Source organism: Castor canadensis, chromosome 9 (genome assembly GCF_047511655.1).
Source record: "Castor canadensis chromosome 9, mCasCan1.hap1v2, whole genome shotgun sequence".
NCBI lineage: Eukaryota > Metazoa > Chordata > Mammalia > Rodentia > Castoridae > Castor > Castor canadensis.
The window spans coordinates 123,239,223-123,263,955 of record NC_133394.1 but is presented as its reverse complement, the minus strand read 5'-3'; the positions used below and the strand labels follow the sequence as shown (position 1 = coordinate 123,263,955).

Sequence of the window (24,733 nt, the reverse complement as noted above, 5' to 3'; positions counted from 1 at the left end):
TACTTAGAATAAGTAACAGCTTCATCATTTCTCTTCTTCCTCTGCTGAGCGGCAATGTACTCAGGATTTGCACCATACCAGATTTAGGAACTGAGTTTGACGCCTCATACAATGTAAAAGTCTAATTAGAAAACTGACCTTGATTTCCTTTATTCCTTTCTTTGCTTTTAAAGTTTCTTCAGCAGACTTGGCCTTCTCATTCTTCTTTACTGTTTCACTTACAAGTTTTTTTCCACTCGGTATAACTCCGAAGAATTTCCGAATGTCCTAAAAGCAAAATATCAGACTTATAAATGAAAATTAACTACATAAATTCAGATTTCGATTATAAAATGGGACAGCTTTAGTCACACATTGGTTTACTTTGAGTAGTCTCTCCAGATAGTTTGTGTGTGCAGTAGCATTCTCTTATGTACAAAAGCAACCTGATAAAATTACCTGAGTTAAAAATAATTTGCCTGATGAAAAGAAACATTAATTCTCAGAATCAAACCAAAAGCAGGGCAGAAGCAAGAAGCTAAACTTTTGTTAGCCGTAGACAGCATAACTGTGAAGAGGCAAGCAGTAGGTGTTAGCCATCACGCCCACATACGTATCCCATCAGCCCAGGCCCAGGTGGGGAGCATGACCCACATCCACAGAATGTGTACTGCAGTTGGAGAACTCACACCCATTCTTATCAACTGGGAACCCTAAAATGACGGTCCTTTGTACAAGTTCCTCAAATTCTAAACAAAAAAAGGGCTGGGGAAGTGGTTCAAGTGGTAGCATGCCTGCCTAGCAAGTGCAAGGCCCTGAGTTCAAACCCCAGTAATGGGAAAAAAAAAAATCTAAAGAAAAAAAATGGTACTTATTACATTATCCTCCTTAATAACTCTGTACTGTAGAATTCAAATTAATTATATTGAACTTTACAATATAATTTATAACTAAAATCACTCACTTTAGCTGGGTAGCACTGGCACTCGCCTATAATCCTAGCTACTTGGGGAGGCTGAGAAGACGAAGATCACAGTTTGAGGCCAACCCAAGCGAATAGTTCGGGTGATCCCATCTCCAAAATAATCAGAGCAAAATGGACTGGAGTTGTGATTCAAGTCATAGAGGGCTTGCTTTGCAAGCATGAAGTCCTCATCCTTTCATATATATTCTCATCCTTTACATATATATTCTTCCCTAGCCTTTTTTTTTTTTTTGCAGTCCTGTGGCTTGAACACAGGGCCTTCACCTTGAGCCACTCCACCAGCCCTGTTTTTGTAAAGGGTTTCTCGAGATAAGGTCTTGCAGAACTATTCACCCGGGCTGGCTTCAAACCTCAATCCTCCTGATCTCTGCTTCCTGAGTAGCTAGGATTACAGGCATTTCCATTGAGATGGGGTCTTGCAAACTTTTTTGCTTGGTCTCAGCCTACCATGTAGCTTGGGATGACAGGCTCATACCACCTTGCCCAGCTATTGTTTGAGGTGTGGTCTTGTGAACTACTTGCCCAGACTGGCCTCAAACTGTGATCCTCCCCACCTCAGCCTCCCCAGTAGCTAGGACTAGGACTACATGTGGGAGCCACTGGCACCTGGCTCGCATTTCTTTTTTCCTTTATTTATTTATTTTTTTTTGGTGGGGTTAGGGTTTGAACTCAGGTGCTATTCCACTTGAGTCATGCCTCTAGTACATTTTGTTCTGGTTATTTTGGAGATGTGGGTGTATGGGTGTGCCAGCAGCCCCCAGCTTCCCTAGCTTTTTTATAATTTAGTTTTGAAGAGGTATGGTATGAAGGAAAAGGAATAGACCTTAGAATCAGAAAGCCTTGGTTTGAATCCATTCTCTAGTGCTTTCTACCTATGTGACCTTGGGCAAATTAATTTATCTGAGTTTGTTTTCTCATAAATTAAGTGAGACTAACACCCTTCATGAGGATTAGTTATGCACCCACCACAATTTTGGCTCAGTAAAAAAGCTGCTCTGCTTCATGTTGAACAACTGTCCTTTCACCTCACTGAAACATCTTCATTTATAAACTGCTGGCAAGAGTAGAAGAAACACAAAATAATGAGGAGAAAACTTAGGATCTTTTTTTTTTTTTTTTTTTTTTTTTGGTGGCACTGGGGTTTGAACTCAGGGTCTGATGCTTACTAGGCAGGCCCTCTACCACTTGAGCCAGTCTGCCAGCCCCAGGATCTTAATTTTTGAACTGGGTTCAAGAGCCATCTTTTCCATTTTCCCTTTTCTTAACTTTGATGTTTGTAATCCTGAATTGTCAATAATTTTTTACTTCTCCAACCCATCTCTCTTTACTGTTTGAAAGAAACTGCTACAAAAGTACTTTGTAAAGCACGAAAAATTGGCACTTTTCTAGATCCTAGCAGTAATCATTCTTTTTTGCTTTTAATCGTTTTTACATTTATTTACATGTGTATACATTATTTGGGCCACCCTCCCCCGTAACTGTCATTCTAATCCCAACAAGTGTACTACACACACAAACAGCTTTGTATAAGCCAGTAAGATTAACAAGGCTCAAAGGCATGTTAAATTTAAAGAGAGCTGGGCACGTTGGCACATAGACCTCAAGTTCAAGGCTACCCTTGAAGTTAGCAAGACCTTATCCTGAATAGGGAGAAAGGGAGGGGGAGAAAAGAGAGACAGACAGACAGACAGAGAGACTAAAGACTTCCCTGGAGGCTGGGGGTGTAGTTCAGTGGTACACTTCCCTTGAGTTTATCCCCACCACCACCAAAAAAAAAAAAAAAAAAAAAAAAATTGACTTCCTTGGTTTTATACCCTGTTTTGTAAATCTCCTAATATAGAAAAGTTGAAAATTAATTAGGTCTAAGTCTAAAAACTAATACTTACAGAACAGATACATCAGCTATAAAACTGAGACATCTGTGTCAGGTGTTAAGGAACAGAACAATAAAGGAAGCCACCATCTTCCTTATAATTCACACATAATTGAGTTTGAGGCTGACAGCTACTTTATTGCTTTTGAAGGAAATGAGAGTTTCACATCAGTTTCACTTTTTTGAAGTTACACAGTGACTCTTCACTCAAACAGTGGTGATTATGTAAACACACATACATAGAGAAAAGAGAAAGAGAAACAGGGAAAGATAGAGACAGTACAGGTACACCATGGAGATATCAAAACTGTAATGAGAGTAAATTAGTGGTTTCAACCTGGTTTTGGACTGCAAATGCTTAAAACTGCAAAGAGAAAGAAAACAAAACACAATTCAGAGAATGAAACTATCAGTAATATTGAGCAAGGGCTCAGATTTGTCTGTACAAAAATCTGTACTTCCACTCAACACCATCAATGCCCTTTCCTTTCTAAATCTTTTGTGCTTTTGGTTTTTTGAGACAGGATTTTGATATGTAGCAGAGGCTGGCTGGCCTCTAACTCATGATCCTCCTGCCTCAGCCTCCCAAGAGCTAGGTTTATAGGCATGTGCCTCCATGCCTGACTTCCAAGTAATTCTTTCCACTCACATTCCCTTTCCTTTCCTTTCTCTTTATTCTACACCCACATTCCCTACCTGATGCAGAACAGGAGTCAAAAAAAAAAAAAATTACTACATCCTGATCCAACTCAATATATACTAAAAGTCTGAACTTTTAGAAAAGAATTTTCTGCAGAATGTAAACTACTTGACTCACATCTTTTTAGGAAGGACTATCACCAGTGTGAGCAGTTCTCAAATATAAATACCTAAGAGGCAAAGGTCAACAGGAAGCTAATTAATTTATAGGGTCTAACTTCATCTTACCCTTCCAATTAACATTTCCTGTCTAGTACCCCAGGCATTCAAAGATTTCATGCAATGCAGAAGAGCAAGCCTAGTAGCTATACCAGCAAATAATGGATCCAAACACCTTTTTAGCTGCCTGAATCATTTTTACTGAATTAGTAGAAAAAGGAACAAACTGTTAAATTTACTTTTATAATCTTGGCCATAGGGAAGACTTCTAAGCATAACATCAAGGCTACAAACTATCCATAGACAAAGACAGATTTGACTACAGGAAAAAAAGGCATCCATAAACAAAGTTTGATACAGGCAACTTACTTAAAAACATCTCCAACATATATAATAAAAAAAAATGGGTTCCTACAAATCAATAAAAGGTGACCCAATAGAAAAATGAGTAAAAGCTACTAAGAGCAAACTATAAAAGAAATGTAAAAGTGGGTGCTGGTAGCTCATGCCTGTAATCCTAGCTACTTGGGAGCCTGAGATGGGGAGGATCACAGTCTGAGACCCATCTGGGCAAACAGTCTGCAAAACCCCCACACACCCACACCTCCAAAATAAACAGAACAAAATGTACTGGAGGCATGATTCAAGTGGTATAGCACTTGAGTTCAAACCCTAATCCCACCAAAAAAAAAAAAAAAAGTGGGGGGGGGGAGGAAAGAAATGCAAGCCAGGTGCCAGTGGCTCCAACCTGTAATCCAAGCTATTTGGGAGGCTGAGATGGAGAGGATCACAATTTGAGGCCAGTCTGGGCAAGTAGCTCACAAGACCTCACCTCAAACAACAGCTGGGCAAGGTGGTACGAGCCTGTCATCCCAAGCTACATGGTAGGCTGAGACCAAGCAAAAAAGTTTGCAAGACCCCATCTCAATAGAAAAAGACTAGACATGATATCACATGCCTGCCATCCCAGTGTAAACTAGGAGGATCAGGATCTAGACCAGCCTGATCAAAAATTGAGACCCTATCTCCAAAATAACCAGAGCCATGGCTCAAGCTGTACAGAGCCCACCTAGCCGAGTTCAAACTTCAGTACTGGAAAAAAGAAAAAAGGCAAATAATCAACAAAATGTATATATACCTTTTCCCCAGTAATTTTATCTCTAAAAGAAATGGTAGAAGAAAAAAAGGCATTCTGGGGGAATGGGAAGCCAAAACAGAGTAACTAACTCTCCTTACTTTCTTTTTCAATGATTATTAATTAAACAAACAGGTCAGTTCAATCAAGGCAAAAGATTCAGGCAAAAATCACATAAAAGTTAAAACAAAAAATAAAAATCTTTAAAAAGTTAAAACAAATTTTAACAGAGAGAACTAAAACTAAGCAAATTTTTCATGCTCTACTTACTGCAACTGGACATAGATTTATGTTTTTGATGGTCCTATGAGGTAAATAGGTCAATGTACAAACAAAATCAGAATATGCTTAAGTCAAACTGGCGAAGAATTAGAATACAGTGAGACAAATCTATTTGCCAGTGTTACCACTTGCTAAGAGACACATGGATGGGCTACTTCATTCACCTATCCCTTAGTCTCCTCACGCTGCCACTTGCCTCATTGAATCCCTGGGAGGACCAGACATAGCACATCGAACACCTCAAGAACTGAAACTGGCACTCTAACTCTATTCTACTTTTCAACTTGACTATGACTGCCTCCTCATAACATTCCTGTATCTCTAAAGACTGTCAAAGCCAACAATTAGCAATTATCCCTTCCATTATTCCTGATACATTTGATCCTTGTGTGCTTACAGCCAGGCACTGTGCCAGGAACTTAGAATTCAAAGTGAGCATTTCTCAATGCAAAAAATGCCTTCATGAAGCTACCTGGGAAACAAATCCAAATATAAAGACTTAAATCCAATACAGTGAGAAGACAGAGCTAATCACAAGGCTATGAGAGAGCCCAACACAGAGGCAACACTTGAAGTGGATCTTAACGTGTTAGCAGGAGATATAGCTGATGCTCACAGAAATTTAGCTTTGAAGACACTTCTGTACATTCCATACAACAGGCCTGTCTATCTTATCACTGTATTTCAACCACAGGGTCAGCACCTCAAATAAGTAGACAAATAATATTCACTGAATGCATTAGTGGTTATTCCTTAAGTCAGTGATCTTCACACCTAGGCTCTGAAAGAGAAGCACCTGATTATGTAAAATGAAGTTGCTAACAAGTTTGTTTTTAAACGTTTTATTTTTGTATGTTCTCTCTCATATGTGGACATTAGATCAAGGGCAAACACAACAAGGGGATTGGACTATGAGCACATGGTAAAAGCGAGAGCACACAAGGAAGGCGTGAGGATAGGTAAAACACCTAAAAAACTAGCTAGCATTTGTTGCCCTTAACGCAGAGAAACTAAAGCAGATACCTTAAAGCAAATGAGGCCAATAGGAAAAGGGGAACAGGTACTAGAGAAAAGGTGAGATCAAAAAGAATTAACCTAGAATGTAACACCCACCCACAGGAAATCAATGTGAGTCAATGCCCTGTATAGCTATCCTTATCTCAACCAGCAAAAACCCTTGTTCCTTCCTATTATTGCTTATACTCTCTCTACAACAAAATTAGAAATAAGGGCAAAATAGTTTCTGCTGGGTATTGGGGGGGGGAGGGGGTGGGGGCAGGGGGAAGAAATGAACCAAGCCTTGTATGCACATATGAATAATAAAAGAAAAAAGAAAAAATAAATAAAGGTTTTATTTTTAGAGCCAGGGCTGTGACACGAACCTGTAATTCCAGCTACTCAGGAGACAGATTAGAAGGATCTCAGTTCAAGACCACCTGGGGCAAAAAGTTATTGAGACCCTATCTCAACAACAAAACAAAGCTGGATATAGTGGCATGCACCTGTCATTCCAGCTATGGGGGAAGTATCTGTAGGAGGATCATGGTCCAGGCCACTGGGACAAAACAAGACCCTACCTGAAAAATAACTAAAGCAAAAAAGGCCTGGGGCATGGCTCAAGTGATGCTTAAGCCATAAGTTCAAACCCCAGTACCACACCACCCAAAAAAAAAAAAGATGTGTGTTTAGGTTGCAGCCTCCTCAGCCAGGTCATCTGCCTCCTACCTTCTCCCAACCACCAGCACGAAGCAAAGTCCATGGGCATCCGGGAATGACTGATCTTCAAGGCCTTCATGAAAATCTATGGGCAAGATCCTAGCATTCTATATGCTGATGGAGTGGAAGGGGAACATGGGGGGGGAGAGGAGAGGCAAAGTACCACTTACTACTAATAAAGCTAAATCAGAAGAAAATGTCAAGGAAGCAAAAAAGTAAGAAGGCAGGAAAAAAATAAAGCCATCAAGTAGAAAAGTGATCTAGAAATTGACAATGAAAGTGTAGTTGACCCAGACACAGACGCCCCTCAAGAAATGGGGAGGTGTATGCACAGAGATAACTGAGATGATGGAAGTGAAAAGAAAAGGGCTGCCACTATAGCCATAAATGATGGTGGAGGACAGAGAGCCACTGACTTGTTTACAGCATCAAGCTAAATTCTACTTGGCTATGCTATATATAACCAAAGTCAGTGCCTTCATCAAATTGCAGAACCCAAACACTGCCATCTGAAACTGTAACAGAGACACTGAAATAAATCCTGAGTCTGTTCAGCCTTACAAGTGGCAAGGAAATGCACTAAGATTTGTGGGCCATTGGGAAGCAGCTCATGATCTTGGCCTTGCCGGTAAACTGAATTGTGATGAGGATGCTAGTGCAATGCTGAAAGAAGTTCAAGGGAGGGTCCTGGATGCGAAGGCAACGTGGCTGTGACATTTGTCACCTCACTGGTCACCAGGGTTGATCTGGCTGATCTGGCTGGCTAGGGGGAGTCCCCGTCCTCCCTCACCACTCCATGTGCATCCCTCCCAAAGCTGCACACTCAGTTGGAGAGGATGATCATCCCCAAGAGAGGACTGTTCTTTAGTCAAGAGTATACAAGTAGCTGTTCTCCCCTGCTAGAACGTCCAAACCTACTCGCCAAGGAGATTCCTGAAAAATCACAGAAAAGTGGAGAAAGTACAAGCAAAAATGTGAGTTGTGAGAGATCAAAGAAAGAATGGAAAAGTTAAGATAAGAAGACTCAAGAAGAGCAAGAGAGCCCAGAGGAAGAAGCCAAATGGCAAATCAAGAGACCAGGATGGCTCTTTTCCAGGGGGCTTTCCTGATAATTTTCCTGGAGGAATGTCTGAAGTAGGAGGGGACATGCCTGGAATGGCAGGAATGCCTGGGCTCCGTGAATTCTTAGTGATCCAGAGTTCTTGCACCTCTGCAGGATCCAGAAGTGATGGTAGCCTTCCAGGATGTGTCAGAGAACCTAGTAAATATGTCAAAACATCAGTAACAACCCAAAGGTTATGAATCACATCAGTAAATTGTCAGCTAAATGTGGAGAGCAGAGACGATTTCAAGATGGCGGCTAGAGGGAGGAAGCAGAAAGCGAGCCTCCTATAGTGAAATCTTTGAGAGACACCGGAGACACACTTTGCAGGCATAATCACTGAGAAGAGGCATAACTTTGACCCCTCCACATCTCCAGCCGGGGCAGAGAATCTCCACTTCATGTTAAACAGAGAAACCAGGAGGGCCCCTGGGCCACCATTCGCCGGCACCCAGACGGCTTGGGAAGACGTGGACCAGGTGAGCTTCACGGTACCACGTACTCCCACAGACAAGCCTGGGCCAGAGCAGCATAGCCCCCTGGACAGACTGACCTCCACCAGGGGAAAAAAGAGAAACTGAGTAATTAGCAATAAGAGCAATAAAGACACGCAGGAAAGAGGGCGGGGCGCACTGAGCGCGGAAGATTGGGGGAAGGGAATCCTTACCAGGACTGTAAATAAACAAGCCGGTCTGGCCGGAGGGCCTCTGGCAGGAGCGGGGGCACACACCCAGCAACCAGGAGCCGGGAAGCTTGTGAGAGGAGGAAAGACCCACTTCCCACGTGAACTGTAAACAAACATGGCGGCCGGCAGGAGCAGCAGCACCGCCCAGTAAGCAGGAGCAGGAAAGCTTGTGAAAGTGGCAGTGGGAGGAAAACTTCACAGGAGAGGGGGGAAGACCCACCTTCCATGAGAACTGTAAATAAACACGCAGGCCTGACAACACGGGTGCAGTGTCACCTTTCCCAGTGCTTGGAAAAGGGAAAGCCTGTAGCAAAGGCTCCCGCACAGGAGAAATCTGAACAAAGCCTGCAGCACCAGGTGAGTGCTAAGTTCACCCCAGAGATCTGCATAAATAATGCCTCCAGCAACAGCAGGCTGACAGCAGCGGGCAGGCAAGCCACAGCTGCAGATACCATTCTCAGAACTATCTCCAGGCTCTTTTTTTTCTTTTTCTCCCTACCTTTGATGAGCGAACAACCGAATTACACCTGCAAGCTGAAAAACTTACTGAAACTGTATTGCATTTGAACTTGGGACACTTGGTGGGTTTTTTTTTTTGTTTTGTGTGTGTGTGTGTGTGTGTGTGTGTGTGTGTGTGTGTGTGTGTGTAGTTTTGTTCTACTTTGTGTCCCCTTTGATGAGACAACTACAGAACAACATCTGAGGCACCATCTCCAGGATTGGAGACTGAGACGGACACCCAAATTATTAAGACTGAAACGTCATTGCATTTGAACTTGGAGGTTTTTTGATTTTGTTTTTTTTTTTACTTTTCTATTTTCCATTTTATTTTAATTCATTTTTATATATAGATATTTCCTTCATTTACTTATTTTTTATTTTTATTCTTATCTTTATTGTTTTTTTATTTTTGATTTTCAATCCTCTCTCTGTCTCTCTAATGTCTGTTCAGGCTACTCTCAATTAGTACACCAATGCTCCCTGTTTATACCTTTGAAACTTTCTTGTCTGATACCTTGTTCTGCTTTCTTCCTCTTGTCTGTGTATTTGTTTTCCCCTTTTCTTTAACTTCTTGCTTTCCATCTCAGCTCACCCTTCCATTCTAAATATAACCATTGTTATTATTACAAGCTAGAAAATACTTAATTGCACACAGTACAGGGACAGTAACAACACCAAAGACAATGACAGGAAGACAGAAAAAACAGGGAAACCAGTTTCCCCACAGCAAAAAAATTAGTAACAGGAACCAGAGGGGAATGAAGAAAACAGAAACTCAGATCCAGACTCCAACAAAATGAAGATAAACTATGCCAAAGGACCCAATGAAGCCCACAAGAATAATTTAAAAGAAGACATATTACAAGTACTCAATGAGAATTTTATAGAGATGATACTGGATAGGGTCAACCAAAATGTACAGGAGACACTCAAGAAATTCCAAGACAACAAAAATAGAGAATTTAAAAAAGCAAAAGAAGAAATAAAGGAAACCATAGAAGCACTGTATAAACACCAAAGTGAAAGAGAGGACACGATGAATAAACGGATAAATGAACCCAGGACAAAAAAGACAACATTAAAGAGGAAAACAGCCAGGATATGGAAAACCTCAGAGAAAATAACGAAACAGAACTGCAAAACAAAACGGACGGCCAATCCAGCAGAATAGAACAAACAGAAGACAGACTCTCAGAACTTGAAGATGAAATGGTAATTAAAGGAAAAACCAAAGAACTATTAATTAAACAACTCAAGACCTGTGAAAAGAAAATGCAAGAACTCACCGACTCCATCAAAAGACCAAACTTGAGAATCATGGGCATCGAAGAAGGAGAAGAGGTGCAAGTGAAGGGAATGTGTAATCTATTCAACAAAATAACGGAAAATTTCCCAAATCTAGAGAAAGATATTCCCATACAGATGCAAGAGGCCTCCAGGACACCAAACAGACCAGATCAAAATAGAACTACCCCATGACATATCATCATTAAAACAACAAGTTCAGAAACTAAGGAAAGAATATTGAAGGCTGTAAGAGAGAAAAAGCAAGTAACATACAAAGGTAAACCCATCAAAATCACAGCAGACTTCTCAACAGAAACATTAAAAGCAAGAAGAGCATGGGGTGAGATCTTCTGGGCACTGAATGAAAATAACTTCAAACCCAGGATACTCTACCCAGCAAAACTATCATTCAAAATAGATGGAGCAATAAAAGTCTTCCATGATAAGCAGAAACTAGAACAATATGTGACCACAAAGCCACCACTACAAAAGATTCTTCAAGGGATTCTGCACACAGAAAGTGAAACCCAACATAACCATGAAAGGACAGGCAGCACCAAACCACAGGAAAAGAAAAAGCAAAACAGTAGAGAGTAACCTCAACTTAGGTACACACAATCAAACCTTCAAACAACTAAGACAACTAAATGACAGGAATCACCACATACCTATCAGTACTAACGCTTAATGTTAACGGACTTAATTCACCCATCAAAAGGCACCGCTTGACGAAATGGATTAAAAAGGAAGATCCAACAATTTGTTGCTTACAGGAGACCCATCTCACCGACAGAAATAAGCATAGGCTTAGGAAGAAAGGCTGGAAGGAAAACAGGCAGGAGTAGCAATACTTATCTCTGACAAAGTAGACTTCAAACCCACATTGATCAAACGAGATAAAGAAGGACATTCCATACTCATAAAAGGGGAAATAGACCAAAAGGAAATAATAATCAACAATCTGTATGCACCCAATGTCAACGCACCCAATTTCATCAAACATACCCTGAAAGACCTAAAAGCATATATAAACGCCAACACAGTGGTTGTGGGAGACTTTAACACTCCATTATCATCAATAGATAGGTCATCCAAACAAAAACTCAATAAAGAAATCCAAGATCTAAAATATGCAATAGATCAAATGGACCTAGTAGATGTCTACAGAATATTTCATCCAACTTCTACACAATATACATTCTTCTCAGCAGCCCATGGAACCTTCTCCAAAATAGATCACATCCTAGGGCACAAAGCAAGTCTCAGCAAATATAAGAAAATAGAAATTATACCATGCATACTATCTGATCACAATGCAGTAAAAGTAGAACTCAACAACAAAAGTAAAGACAAAAAACATGCAAACAGCTGAAAACTAAATAATTCATTACTTAATGAAGAATGGATCATCGATGCAATAAAAGAGGAAATTAAAAAGTTCCTGGAAGTCAATGAAAATGAAAACACAACCTACCGGAACCTATGGGACACAGCTAAGGCAGTCCTGAGAGGAAAGTTTATAGCCATGAGTGCATATATTAAAAAGACTGAAAGATCCCAAATCAATGACCTAATGCTACATCTCAAACTCCTAGAAAAACAAGAACAAGCAAATCCCAAAACAAATAGAAGGAGAGAAATAGTAAAAATAAGAGCTGAAATCAACAAAATAGAAACCAAAAAAACCATACAAAGAATGAATGAAACAAAAAGTTGTTTCTTTGAAAAAATAAACAAGATCGATAGACCCCTCGCAAACCTGACTAAAATGGGGAGAGAAAAAACCCAAATTAGTAGAATCAGGAATGCAAAAGGGGAGATAACAACAAACACCATGGAAGTCCAGGAAATCATCAGAGACTACTTTGAGAACCTACATTCAAATAAATTTGAAAATCTTAAAGAAATGGACAGATTTCTAGATACATATGATCATCCAAAACTGAACCAAGAGGAAATTAATCACCTGAATAGACCTATAACACAAAATGAAATTGAAGCAGCAATCAAGAGTCTCCCCAAAAAGAAAAGTCCAGGACCTGATGGATTCTCTGCTGAATTCTATCAGACCTTTAAAGAAGAACTGATACCAACCCTCCTTAAACGGTTCCACGAAATAGAAAGGGAAGGAAAAGTGCCAAACACATTTTATGAAGCCAGTATTACACTTATCCCAAAACCAGGCAAAGACACCTCTAAAAAGTAGGCCAATCTCCTTAATGAACATTGACACAAAAATCCTCAACAAAATAATGGCAAACCGAATTCAACAACACATCAAAAAGATTATTCAGCACGACCAAGTAGGCTTCATCCCAGGGATGCAGGGGTGGTTCAACATACGAAAATCAATAAATGTAATAAACCACATTAACAGAAGCAAAGACAAAAACCACTTGATCATCTCAATAGATGCAGAAAAAGCTTTTGATAAGCTCCAACATCATTTCATGATAAAAGCTCTAAGAAAACTAGGACTAGAAGGAAAAGTACCTCAACATTATAAAAGCTATATATGACAAACCTACAGCCAGCATTATACTTAATAGAGAAAAACTGAAACCATTCCCTCTAAAATCAGGAGCCAGACAAGGATGCCCACTATCTCCACTCCTATTCAACATAGTACTGGAATTCCTAGCCAGAGCAATTAGGCAAGAAGAAGGAATAAAAGGAATACAAATAGGTAAAGAAACTGTCAAAATATCCCTATTTGCAGACGACACGATCCTATACCTTAAAGACCCAAAAAACTCTACTCAGAAGCTTCTAGACATCATCAATAGCTATAGCAAGGTAGCAGGATATAAAATCAACATAGAAAAATCATTAACAATGAGCAAACTGAAAAAGAATGTATGAAAACAATTCCATTTACAATAGCCTCAAAAAAAATCAAATACCTAGGCATAAACCTAACAAAAGATCTGAAAGACCTCTACAAGGAAAACTATACACTTCTGAAGAAAGAGATTGAGGAAGACTATAGAAAGTGGAGAGATTTCCCATGCTCATGGATTGGTAGAATCAACATAGTAAAAATGTCGATACTCCCAAAAGTAATCTACATGTTTAATGCAATTCCCATCAAAATTCCAATGACATTCATTAAAGAGATTGAAAAATCTACTGTAAAATTTATATGGAAACACAATAGGCCACGAATAGCCAAGGCAATACTCAGTCAAAAGAACAATGCAGAAAGTATCACAATACCTGACTTCAAACTATATTACAAAGCAATAACAATAAAAACAGCATGGTACTGACACAAAAACAGACATGAAGACCAGTGGAACAGAATAGAGGAAGGACCCAGATATGAAGCCACACAACTATAACCAACTTGTCTTTGACAAAGGAGCTAAAAATATACGATGGAGAAATAGCAGCCTCTTCAACAAAAACTGCTGGGAAAACTGGTTAGCAGTCTGCAAAAAACTGAAACTAGATCCATGTATATCACCCTATACCAAGATTAACTCAAAATGGATCAAGGATCTTAATATCAGACCACAAACTCTAAAGTTGATACAGGAAAGAGTAGGAAATACTCTGGAGTTAGCAGGTATAGGTAAGAACTTTCTCAACGAAACCCCAGCAGCACAGCAACTAAGAGATAGCACACATAAATGGGACCTCATAAAGCTAAAAAGCTTCTGTTCATCAAAAGAAATGGTCTCTAAACTGAAGAGAACACCCACAGAGTGGGAGAAAATATATGCCAACTATACATCAGACAAAGGACTGATAACCAGAATATATAGGGAACTTAAAAAACTAAATTCTCCCAAAACTAATGAACCAATAAAGAAATGGGCATGTGAACTAAACAGAACTTTCTCAAAAGAAGAAATTCAAATGACCAAAAAACACATGAAAAAATGCTCACCATCTCTAGCAATAAAGGAAATGCAAATTAAAACCACGCTAAGATTCCACCTCACCCCTGTCAGAGTAGCCATCATTAGCAACACCACCAACAACAGGTGTTGGCAAGGATGCGGGGAAAAAGGAACCCTCTTACACTGTTGGTGGGAATGTAAACTAGTACAACCACTCTGGAAAAAAATTTGGAGGCTACTTAAAAAGCTAGACATCGATCTACCATTTGATCCAGCAATACCACTCTTGGGGATATACCCAAAAGACTGTTACTCCAGAGGCACCTGCACATCCATGTTTATTGCGGCACTATTCACAATAGCCAAGTTATGGAAACAGCCAAGATGTCCCACTACTGACGAATGGATCAAGAAAATGTGGTATCTATACACAATGGAATTTTATGCAGCCATGAAGAAGAACGAAATGTTATCATTCGCTGGTAAATGGATGGAATTGGAGAACATCATTCTGAGTGAGGTTAGCCTGGCCCAAAAGACCAAAAATCATATGTTCTCCCTCATATGCGGACATTAGATCAAGGGCAAACACAACAAGGGGATTGAACTTTGATCACAAGATAAAATCAAGAGCCCACAAGGAACATATGAGGATAGGTAAGACACCTAAAAAATTAGCTACCATTTGATGCCCTCAACGCAGAGAAATTAAAGCAGATACCTTAAAAGCAACTGAGGCCAACAGGAAAAGAGGACCAGGAACTAGAGAAAAGGTTAGTTCAAGAAGAATTAACCTAGAAGGTAACACCCACGCACAGGAAATCAATGTGAGTCAATGCCCTGTATAGCTATCCTTATCTCAACCAGCAAAAACCCTTGTTCCTTCCTGTTATTGCTTATACTCTCTCTACAACAAAATTAGAAATAAGGGCAAAATAGTTTCTGCTGGGTATCGAGGGGGTGGGGGGAAGAGGGAGGAGGCGGAATGGGTGGTAAGGGAGGGGGTGGGGGCAGGGGGAGAAATGACCCAAGCCTTGTATGCACATATGAATAATAAAGGAAAAATAAATAAATAAGTTAAATTAAAATAAATAAGTAAATGTGGAGAGCATAATGTCCTCCTGACAAAGCCTTTACAGAAGGAAAAGCAACCTAGATTACCTAATGGATGTCAAAATAACACAACCCAGGGCACTATGACCATCAGATTGAGAGAGCAGAATTCTTGCACCAAATGCAGCTGAAGCTCTTTACAGTGGATTGCCATTAGGGCATTCATTCCAATCATGTTTTCCTAAGAGGAATTACAAACTTCAAACACTTTTTAAACTATAAAAATGTTAAAACAAGTCTGGTGCCTGTGGCTCATGCCTGCAATCCTAGCTACTCAGGAGGCAGAGATCAGGAGGATCACGGTTTGAAGCCAGCATGGGTAAATAGTCTGTGAAACCCTATCTTGGAAAAAAAAAAAAGGGCTGGTGAAGTGGCTCGAGGTGTAAGCTTTGAGTTCAAGTCCCAGTACTACCAGAAAAAAAAAGTTAAAACAAAGTAAATGGGAGTGTTAATTCCTTAGTTTAAAAAAAGATTATGTATTAAATGAATTTCTAACTGGAGTTTTTTTGCTTTGACTTTATCTGATTCAGTTTTTTTGTTTTGTTTTGATGGGACTGAGGTTTGAACTCAGGACATCGTGCTTGCAAAGCAAGCGCTCTACCACTTGAGCCACACCTCCAGTTCATTTTGCTATGGTTATTTTGCAGATGGGATCTCTTGAACTATTTACCTGGACTGGCCTCAAACCACAATCTCCCCAATCTCAGCCTCCCAAGTAGCCAGGATTACAGATATGAACTACCAGCGCCCAGTAAAAAGCACTACATCTCCCCACCCCCACCCTGGTGTTTGAAACTCAGGACCTCATGCTTGCTAGGCAGGAGCTCTACCACTTGAGCCATTCCATCAGCCTGATGCATTTTAAGAAATCTTAAGACATTAAATTAGCAATGAACACTATTTCTGAGATAAATTACTAAAGTTGATTTTGCATATGTGTTCCTTGGTATGCCTTACTCTTGTGTCATATTACAATATTATGCCACAAAAAAAAAAAACAAAAATGCTTTCATTTTTAGTAGGATACTTCCTCTTCTCAAAATTTCTTTTTAGACAAATAAACTACTTTTTTTAGAAATCGAAAATATCCCTACACACAAAATTGATGTCACTAATACAACAAAGTCTAGCACCTGCCTCCAGAACTTCCCTGAGTCCAGGTGTGGTAAGCACAGCATATGAAACCCGAACTCGGAAAAAAAAAACACAAAAAAAAGGGCTGGCAGAGTAACTCAAGTAGTAGAGCACCTGCCTAGCAAGAGTGAGGCCCTGAGTTCAAGCCCCAGCACAGCCAAAAAAAAAAGGAAACAAACTATTTGAATGACCATAAAAATTAAGTTCAAACCAAAAGTAGACCTATAATATAGTAAAACAGTGTATTTCTCTAGGCTACTTTATTATCATAAAATGTTTTCTTAGTTTAGATGTAAAGTCAGGCAAAAAGGACTAGAGAAAATATTTTTCATACTAGCAAGTTTAACTTTTTCATTGATTTCCTATTAGAAATACAAAGTTTATTTGTACTTATTCATTCATCCTATATTTACTGAAAATGTACCATGTGCCACACACAACAGAGGCTCCTACCCTTGTGTAGCTTACATGCTACTGAAAGAAGCTGTCAATAACAGGTTACCCATTTATTAAAGTATGTCAAAATGTGTGCCACGGAAACAAAACAAAGGGTGTTTCTCTCAATGTACCAGCAGTTTTTATTCTTTCATAGATCTAAGTTTTTTTTTTTTTCACAGAAATGTATAAAAACAGGGCTGGGGTATGGCTCAATTGATAGAGTACCTGCCTAGCAAGCCAGAGGGCCTGAGTTCAAAACTCAGTACTGCCAACAAACAAAAAGAAACATACAAAAACAAACATGAACACAAACCTCTCCCATGCAGGACTGGGGGAATAATATTATTGCTCAGAAGTAGAGGACTTGACTAGGATGTGCAAGACCCTAGATTTGATCCCCAATACTGCAAAAAAATAAGACAGAACAACACTTTGTATGAAATTTTAGGAGTTTACCCTAGAAGCATATCTGAATTCCAACCTTAAAACTTTGGGTTCACACACTCATCCTGTATGAGCTCACAAACACCCACTTTACCTCAGGACAACTTAATCATACATTGTTACCTTCCAAATCTCCACTCCATACCTCTTCTGAGTTCCATACCCACAGTGGCTAACAGTCTGACAGGTGTATCTCTGTCCAAACGCCCAAAGACACCTCCACCCATAATGCACAAACCTAAGCTGATCTGCTGGCACTTGGTTCTCTCCTTTTATTCCCTGTCTTCACATATTCCCACATCGTCCCCATGCTCAGCTTCAGCACCACCCACCCAAAGCAAAAACATGGCCACTATCATTCCTCCTCCCTATGGTTCCCATCTAATCCTGGTGCTAAACCTTTCTCCGAAATATTTCTGTCTTCTCCCTCATTCAGGACTTCATTTATTCAACAAAACCTTACATGGGATTTATTCTGTAGCATCCAATGATTTACAACCTTTAAAATATCCACCTACCAAATCTATTAAGTTATTAACCCAGTTCACAAATTAGAAAACTGAAAATGCCAGAGAGTTTTGAAATTTAAGATACTCTTAAGCAAAAAACAAAAACCTTTCTCATTTTCCTGCTTAAAGGCATAACAATTCTACAACATCATTAGAGAGAAGCATTTTGTGTCAAGGAGTCCAAGTACAACGTTTAATACACATATGCCAAAACAAAGTACCAAGTTTGCCAGGCACTCAAGGAAAAAAAATTAGCCAGGTGCAATTGGCTCACCCCTGTAATCCTAGCTACTCAGAAGGCAGAGATCAGGAAGATCGGAGTTCAAAGACAGCCCTGGAAAATAGTTCAAGAGACCCTATCTCAAAAATACCCAACACAAAAAGACAAATAACAGGCACTTTTTTTAAATCTTTAATCTGTATCAAGATGTCTTCAACTTGGCCAGTTGGTTTCAAATCTATTAATATGATTACAAATGAAAACAATTTTTTTTTTTTTTGGCAGCACTGATTGAATTCAGGGCCTCATGCTTGCTAGGCAGGTGCTCTACTACTTGAGCCACTCCTCCAACCCTTTTTTTGTGTGTGATGGGTTTTTTTAAGATAGGGTCTTAAGCATTATGTGCCTCAGCTGGCTTCTAACCGTGATCCTCCTGATCTCTGCCTCTTGAGTAGCTAGGATTACAAACATGAGCCACCAGTGCCTAACTGAAAAAAAAAAATTCTTTTTTGCAATAAACCTTCCTAAACCCACAGATATGAGCGATCATAGTCTGAGAAGGTAAAAGAATAAAAGCTGATATATATTTACTTTGAAATATAACCAAACAGCTCTAATTGCTTTTTTGCACTGCTAATAGACTCAATCAACACACAGGTTATATTTGCCTGTGAAAAATGTGAAGAGAAAGCAAATTATGTCAATCTGTTCCATTTATCTTTGAAGAGTACAGGATTTTATGCAAAATAACCACCACAGCACTCTGCAGAGTGGTTGCCAAACATTATATGCTGGTTTTACTTCTCTATTTTGAGGATATCAAATAAATATAAATATTCCTGTTTAACATCTTTATATAGCCCAGCAAATTCACAAGCAGAAGTTAATTATCACTAACACACTTCACAAGATCTATGCAAATATAAGAATCTTTTATCTTAAAAAACAGTAAAATGCAAAACTGTATTTCTATCTAAAATATACAAGGATGTAAGCTGGTGGCAGCACAGTAGAGAAAAATTATGAGATAATTTTTAAAATGTTTTAAATTATATTAAGGCCTTGTACTTTGGAAGCAACAAGTAAGCTCTTAGAAGGCTTTTCCCCTAAGAACAATTAAATTTGTTGAGATTATTTTAAGTAGAGGGAGAATGATGGAGGGAATGAATCTAACAAAGGCACAGTGCAAGCATATATGGAAATATGACAACGAAACTACGCTGTACAACTAATATGTGCTAATAAAATGTGTTAAAAGAAAAATTTGGAGTGAAGGCATGGATCAAGTGGTAAAGCACCTACTTCACAAGCACAATGCCCTGAGTTCAAGTCCCAGTACTGCCAAAACAAAAAAAGAATAAATCATTTAGGAATTTATTTAACAATAGAACTATAAAATTCATAGTCATGAAACATCTAAAAAATTAAAGACCTAAATTCAGACACCAGTGGCTGCTTACCCTATAATCCTAGCTACTTGGGAGGCTGATGTTGGGAGAATCAAAGTTCGAAGCCAGCCCAAATAGTTTGCAAGACCCCCACCTCCAAAATAACCATACCAAAATAAGAATGGACATGTAACTCAAGCAATAGAGCACCTACTTTGAAGTGCAAAGTCCTGAGTTCAAACCACAGTTTCATCAAAAAAAAAAAAATATGCAACATATATATACATATATATATATATACACACACACATATATATATATATACATACACATATATACATACACACACACAAAAAATTAAAGAAAGATGTCATATGCTCATGGACCAGAAGACTTAATATCATTAAGATGGCAACACTCCCCAAACACATTCCCTATCAAAATCTAATTTTGCTGATCCTAAAACACATATGGAAGAGCTGGGGCTACTGCTCAGAGGTAGAGGGCCTGCCTAGCACACATTAAGGCCTTTGGTTCAATCCCCAGCAATGAAAATTAACTAATTAATATAAAATTCATACGGAAATTCAAGAGACAGGAATAGCCAAAACAATCTCGAAAAAGACCAATATTGGAAGACTCATACTTCTTGATTTTAAAATTATTATAAAGCCAAAGTAAGAAAGTATGTAACAGAATTAGAATAGACATACAGACCAACAGAACAGAACTTAATGAATCCAGAAAAAATAAAACAAACTCACATTTATAGTTAACTGATTTTTGACAAGGGTGTCAAGATAATTGAATGGAGGAATGAATAGTCTTAAAAAATGATACCAGGACAACTATATAACCATATGCAAAAGAATAAACTTGGACCTCTAACCTGACAGCTCTTCAAATAGGCTGTCCCTCAAGTTTAATACATTCAGTTCAACCTTCTACATATTTTCAAGAATTATACTAGCCAATTAATTAGATACACTGAATTCATTTTAAAAAATGACACCTCTCAGGTTTTATTCACATTTTGAGGAATTAAACCTCTTAGCAATCCAAATTGTTTACATGGCTTCTTTTTTATGCATTTTAAATTTTCACTTCTATTCTCTTAATAGATAATATATTCACATAGTTCAATATTTAAGTATGGGCTGGGGACATGGCTCAAGTGGTAGAATGCCTGCCCAGCAAGAACAAGGCCTTGAGTTCAAACCCCAGTGCTGCAAAAAAAAAAAAAAAAAAGTCAAGCCAGGCATGGTAGTTCACGTCTATAATCCCAGCTACTCAAGAGGCTGGGGCAGGAGGATCTCAAATTTGAGGACAATCTAGGCAACAAAGCAAGACCCCCATCTCAAAAAACAAAATGCAGCAACAAATAATATGTTTCCGACCTGTATTTTCCATCTCTGAAGGCAACAAATGTTAGTTAGTGCCCTGGATACCTTTTCAGAAAGATTTTATATCCTAGCAATTGTTTCATGTCAGAGTATAAAGTCTTCTTACTTTTCTAGTGTAGATACAGTATTCCATCATGAGGATACAGTATTGTATTCCTTTACTGATAACTTTGTTTGTTCTTTTGAGACAGGATCTTACCCTACAGCCCAGGCTAGCCTCAAACTTACCATCTTCCCACCTCAGCCTCCAAGTACTGGGATTTACGGGTGTGCATCACCACTAAAACCAGCTATTGACAACTTCTGATTGGAAAATATTTGGGAAAAAATGCAAGGGCAAGAGTTGTTAACCTTTTGTCTATGGATTGGCTTAAAACAGACGAATCCCCTAAAATGCTGGGTTCCCTGCCTATATGCATTTCTCTGGGTAGAAAATTTGCATACAACTTACTACATTTGTCAGAGGTAACTATGAGCCCAACAGAAGAACTAATGTCCTATAATACAACTTAAACACAAATGTTTGTAAACACGTGTAAAATAGAAGTATAGTCTTACCTAAAAAATTAGCTAGCATTTGTTGCCCTCAACGCAGAGAAACTAAAGCAGATACCTTAAAAGCAACTGAGGCCAATAGGAAAAGGGGAACAGGTACTAGAGAAAAGGTTAGTTCAAGAAGAATTAACCTAGAAGGTAACACCAACGCACAGGAAATCAATGTGAGTCAATGCCCTGTATAGCTATCCTTATCTCAACCAGCAAAAACCCTTGTTCCTTTCTATTATTGCTTATACTCCCTCTACAACAAAATTAGAAATAAGGGCAAAATAGTTTCTGCTGGGTATTGGGGGGAGGAGAGGGAGGGGGCGGAATGGGTGGTAAGGGAGGGGGTGGGGGCAGGGGGGAGAAATGAACCAAGCCTTGTATGCACATATGAATAATAAAAGAAAAAGGAAAAAAAAAAAGAAGTACAGTCTTGGGTTTTGCTAGACTTTTTTGTACTAGAGACTGAAGACTACATTAAATCCTAATACAAAATTATTATCTACTTTCTAGAATATTTTCCCATTTAAAAAATAATAAAACTAACCTTTTGTTTTGGTTTTGGTTTTGAGACAGGGTCTCTATGTAGCTCAGGCTGTCCTGGAACTCACTCTGGCTCATGCTGGCCTCAAACTCAAGATCCTCCTGACTCTGCCTTCTGAGTGCTAGGATGACAGTTCTGTGCTACCACACCTCTCCCAAACTGACCAATTTGACCATTTCTTTTCTACAAAGAGGTTTTTCATCTGCACCATTAAATAGGTGTACTGCAGAAAAAAAAGAAGCAAAATTAAAAGTCCCCACACCTGGCCATCAGAGGCATCTAAAATGAATACCCCATAAAATCTATGTAACTTTCCATGGGGTCCTTTCTGAGAACACAAGTCATCAATTATTTCTTGAGAATAGAAGTTGTAGTGTATAATGCCTACTATGTGTCATCTTCCAGAATGGAAGCTGTGCATGTATTATCTTAATTCTGAAAACAATCATTTAAGGAAGTTACTATTCCCCCAACCCTCCAAGTAAGGAAAAAGAGACTAAAAGAGATTAAAGTCAATTTACTTGCCCATGACCATATAATTATTAAACTATACTAACACACATAACTATAAACTATCAAACTAAGACACTGCCCCATTCTTCACCCTCAAGACTCCAAGTGTCATCAACTTTCCACACACTACAGTGCCTAAACTGTAAAATGTAATGATGGTCATTTTAGGGAAACAGTATAATGCAGTAGTAAGAAACCCCTAGGTTTTACTCCTAGTTCAACCATCTATTAATTGTATGACAGACTGTTTCAAAAAGTGCCTTTAACTACCCATAGTACTGGGTTGCTATGGGTGGAAATGAGTAAAGGCATTTAAAGCAACCCTGAAGGTGTTGACCTGAAGATGACTGGTCCAGGTTGGTTACTATCATTTTATCCTTTTTGAGAAGAAACACAAAAGGCTACAAAATTTCCCAGTTTAGCATCAAACTCTTCCCCTACAATGCTGGCATTCTGACAAGCTGAAGAATGATTGAAAAAATTGTATCTGATTGTTAAGTATCTTCTGTTTTAACACAATATCTTCAGTTTGTCCTTTACTTGAAAAATATTTTAAACATGTAACTGTATCCATCGTCATACCAGCTGTTATTTCACTTCCAATGTTTGAATGTTCTTTATACAGAATTATGCACTGATTTTTTTGGGGGGGCGGGGAATTCTAAAGATTATTTTTTAAACATCAGGTGATAAGAGATGACAGCTGTCAAACACTGAGCAGCTGTTTCTACTAGCTTTATTTTCTTTTTCCTGGTGAACTGTTATCCATTTAACTGATATGAACTAATCTAAATGAAATCAAACATCTTCCGTCTCAAAACGGCTGAGATGAGCGTTTCGAGAAGCTAAACACAAATTTGCTGAGACAAATTCTTCTTAAAAAAAGTTTGTGACAAACTTTGCCAAAACTTGAAAGAAGCGCTTTCGAAAGCACTCTCAGTGATGTTGAGGACCACGACGAACAGGGTAACAACTTCAATGCTGAGTTTAAAAATCATCGTGACTCTTCCTTCCTCCCTTCCCCCAGGAGGGGGAGGGGTAAGTGCCGCGTAGCACCCCAGCCTCTGAGCACCGCAGCCCCACAGAGCCGGGGCGCGCGCTCCCAGGGACGTGTTGCGCCCACGGCCAGGGACCCCGCTTCCCCTAAGGGGCAGCGGCCGCCGTTCTCCCCCACCCGCACAACACGAGCGCCCGGTCCACGCCCGGCCCGCCGAGTTCCCCAGCCACCCGCTCCCAACTGCACGGCCTTCCCCAGGCGCTCACCATCGCAGCCCAGGACCGAGAAGCAGGTGGGCAGGCCGGCCGGCTGGCTGGGGAATCCGTTATCAGTGCTCTGAACCCATTGGCGCCAACAACTTCTCCCGCGAAGTGGCAGAAGCGGAGGCGGTGGCGCGCGGCGATGACGTCAGCAGGCGCGCGCTCCCCCTCGGCCCCGCCCGGAGGCGGGAGGTGCGCCGCTGCCCTCGCGAGGGATCGCGGGATCGCGCTCGGCGCGTGGGTTGGCGGCCTGCGGTTTTGGCGGGGACGCGCGATTGGGGAACTGAGCTGGGTGTCCTCGGGAGGCGGGTGTCCGGGTTACACAGCTGCGGGGCGCGCGCTCACGAGGTGTTACGGCCACCCGCCGAATGGTCAGCGTTCTCGGCGTATATTCAAGTCACGGGAATTAACATCTGCTCGGAACCCGCTTCCACCGAGCAGTATTTGCCCTGATCTTTTAATGTTTGAGCCATTGAGTTGGGTAAGAGGAGCCCACTCTTTGAAGACCACCAGGCTAAAGTGTCCCTTTATATTAAACAACCCCAGAGCAGAAAGGACTTTAATAAAATCATCTGCTCACCACCTCACTCCATTTTATAAAATATGAAGGCCAAACAAGTTAAGCTTCGTTGCAAACCTGCCAGGCTAGGGCTGGACCCCTCATCCCCAGGCCTGTGCTGCCCTGCTGAACCCCCTCAGAGCAGGGGTGTGCAGAAGGCCATCAAGGACCACGTGACCCGCGCCACGTGGCATCCCAGGAGGGTCAGGAGTTCAAGGCCAGCTTGGGAAACACGTCTCACATGTACACAGCTTTTTTTTATTGTTGTTGTTTGTGTTTGTTTGTTTTATGAGACAAAGCTCTTGCTATGTAGAACTCGTGATCCTCCTGCTTCAGCCTCCTGACGGCTGAGATTAGGCATGTCCTACCTCACCCAACCAACAAGTTTTATATTAATAGAATGCATTGTGTCACAGAAGG

General features: G+C 39.9%; 1 protein-coding gene and 1 pseudogene across 4 annotated transcripts in view; one reads left to right on the top strand and one right to left on the bottom strand.

Annotated features, from left to right (window-relative positions):
* Rfc1 (replication factor C subunit 1) overlaps window positions 1-23,904 on the bottom strand; it is an 84,442-nt gene extending 60,538 nt beyond the window's left edge. For all 4 annotated transcript variants that reach the window (XR_012435830.1, XM_074042446.1, XM_074042447.1 and 1 more), the window contains exons 1-2: window positions 23,761-23,904; window positions 139-267 (exon numbers count right to left, since the gene is read on the bottom strand). Coding sequence is in view for 3 of the 4 variants with exons in the window: in XM_074042446.1 (XP_073898547.1) it covers window positions 139-267; window positions 23,761-23,763 (132 nt within the window). In the remaining variant the exon portion in view is untranslated. The remainder of the gene's footprint in view (window positions 1-138; window positions 268-23,760) is intronic.
* On the top strand, window positions 6,894-7,746 carry LOC141410991 (hsc70-interacting protein pseudogene; annotated as a pseudogene).
* Window positions 23,905-24,733: the final 829 nt, after the last annotated feature.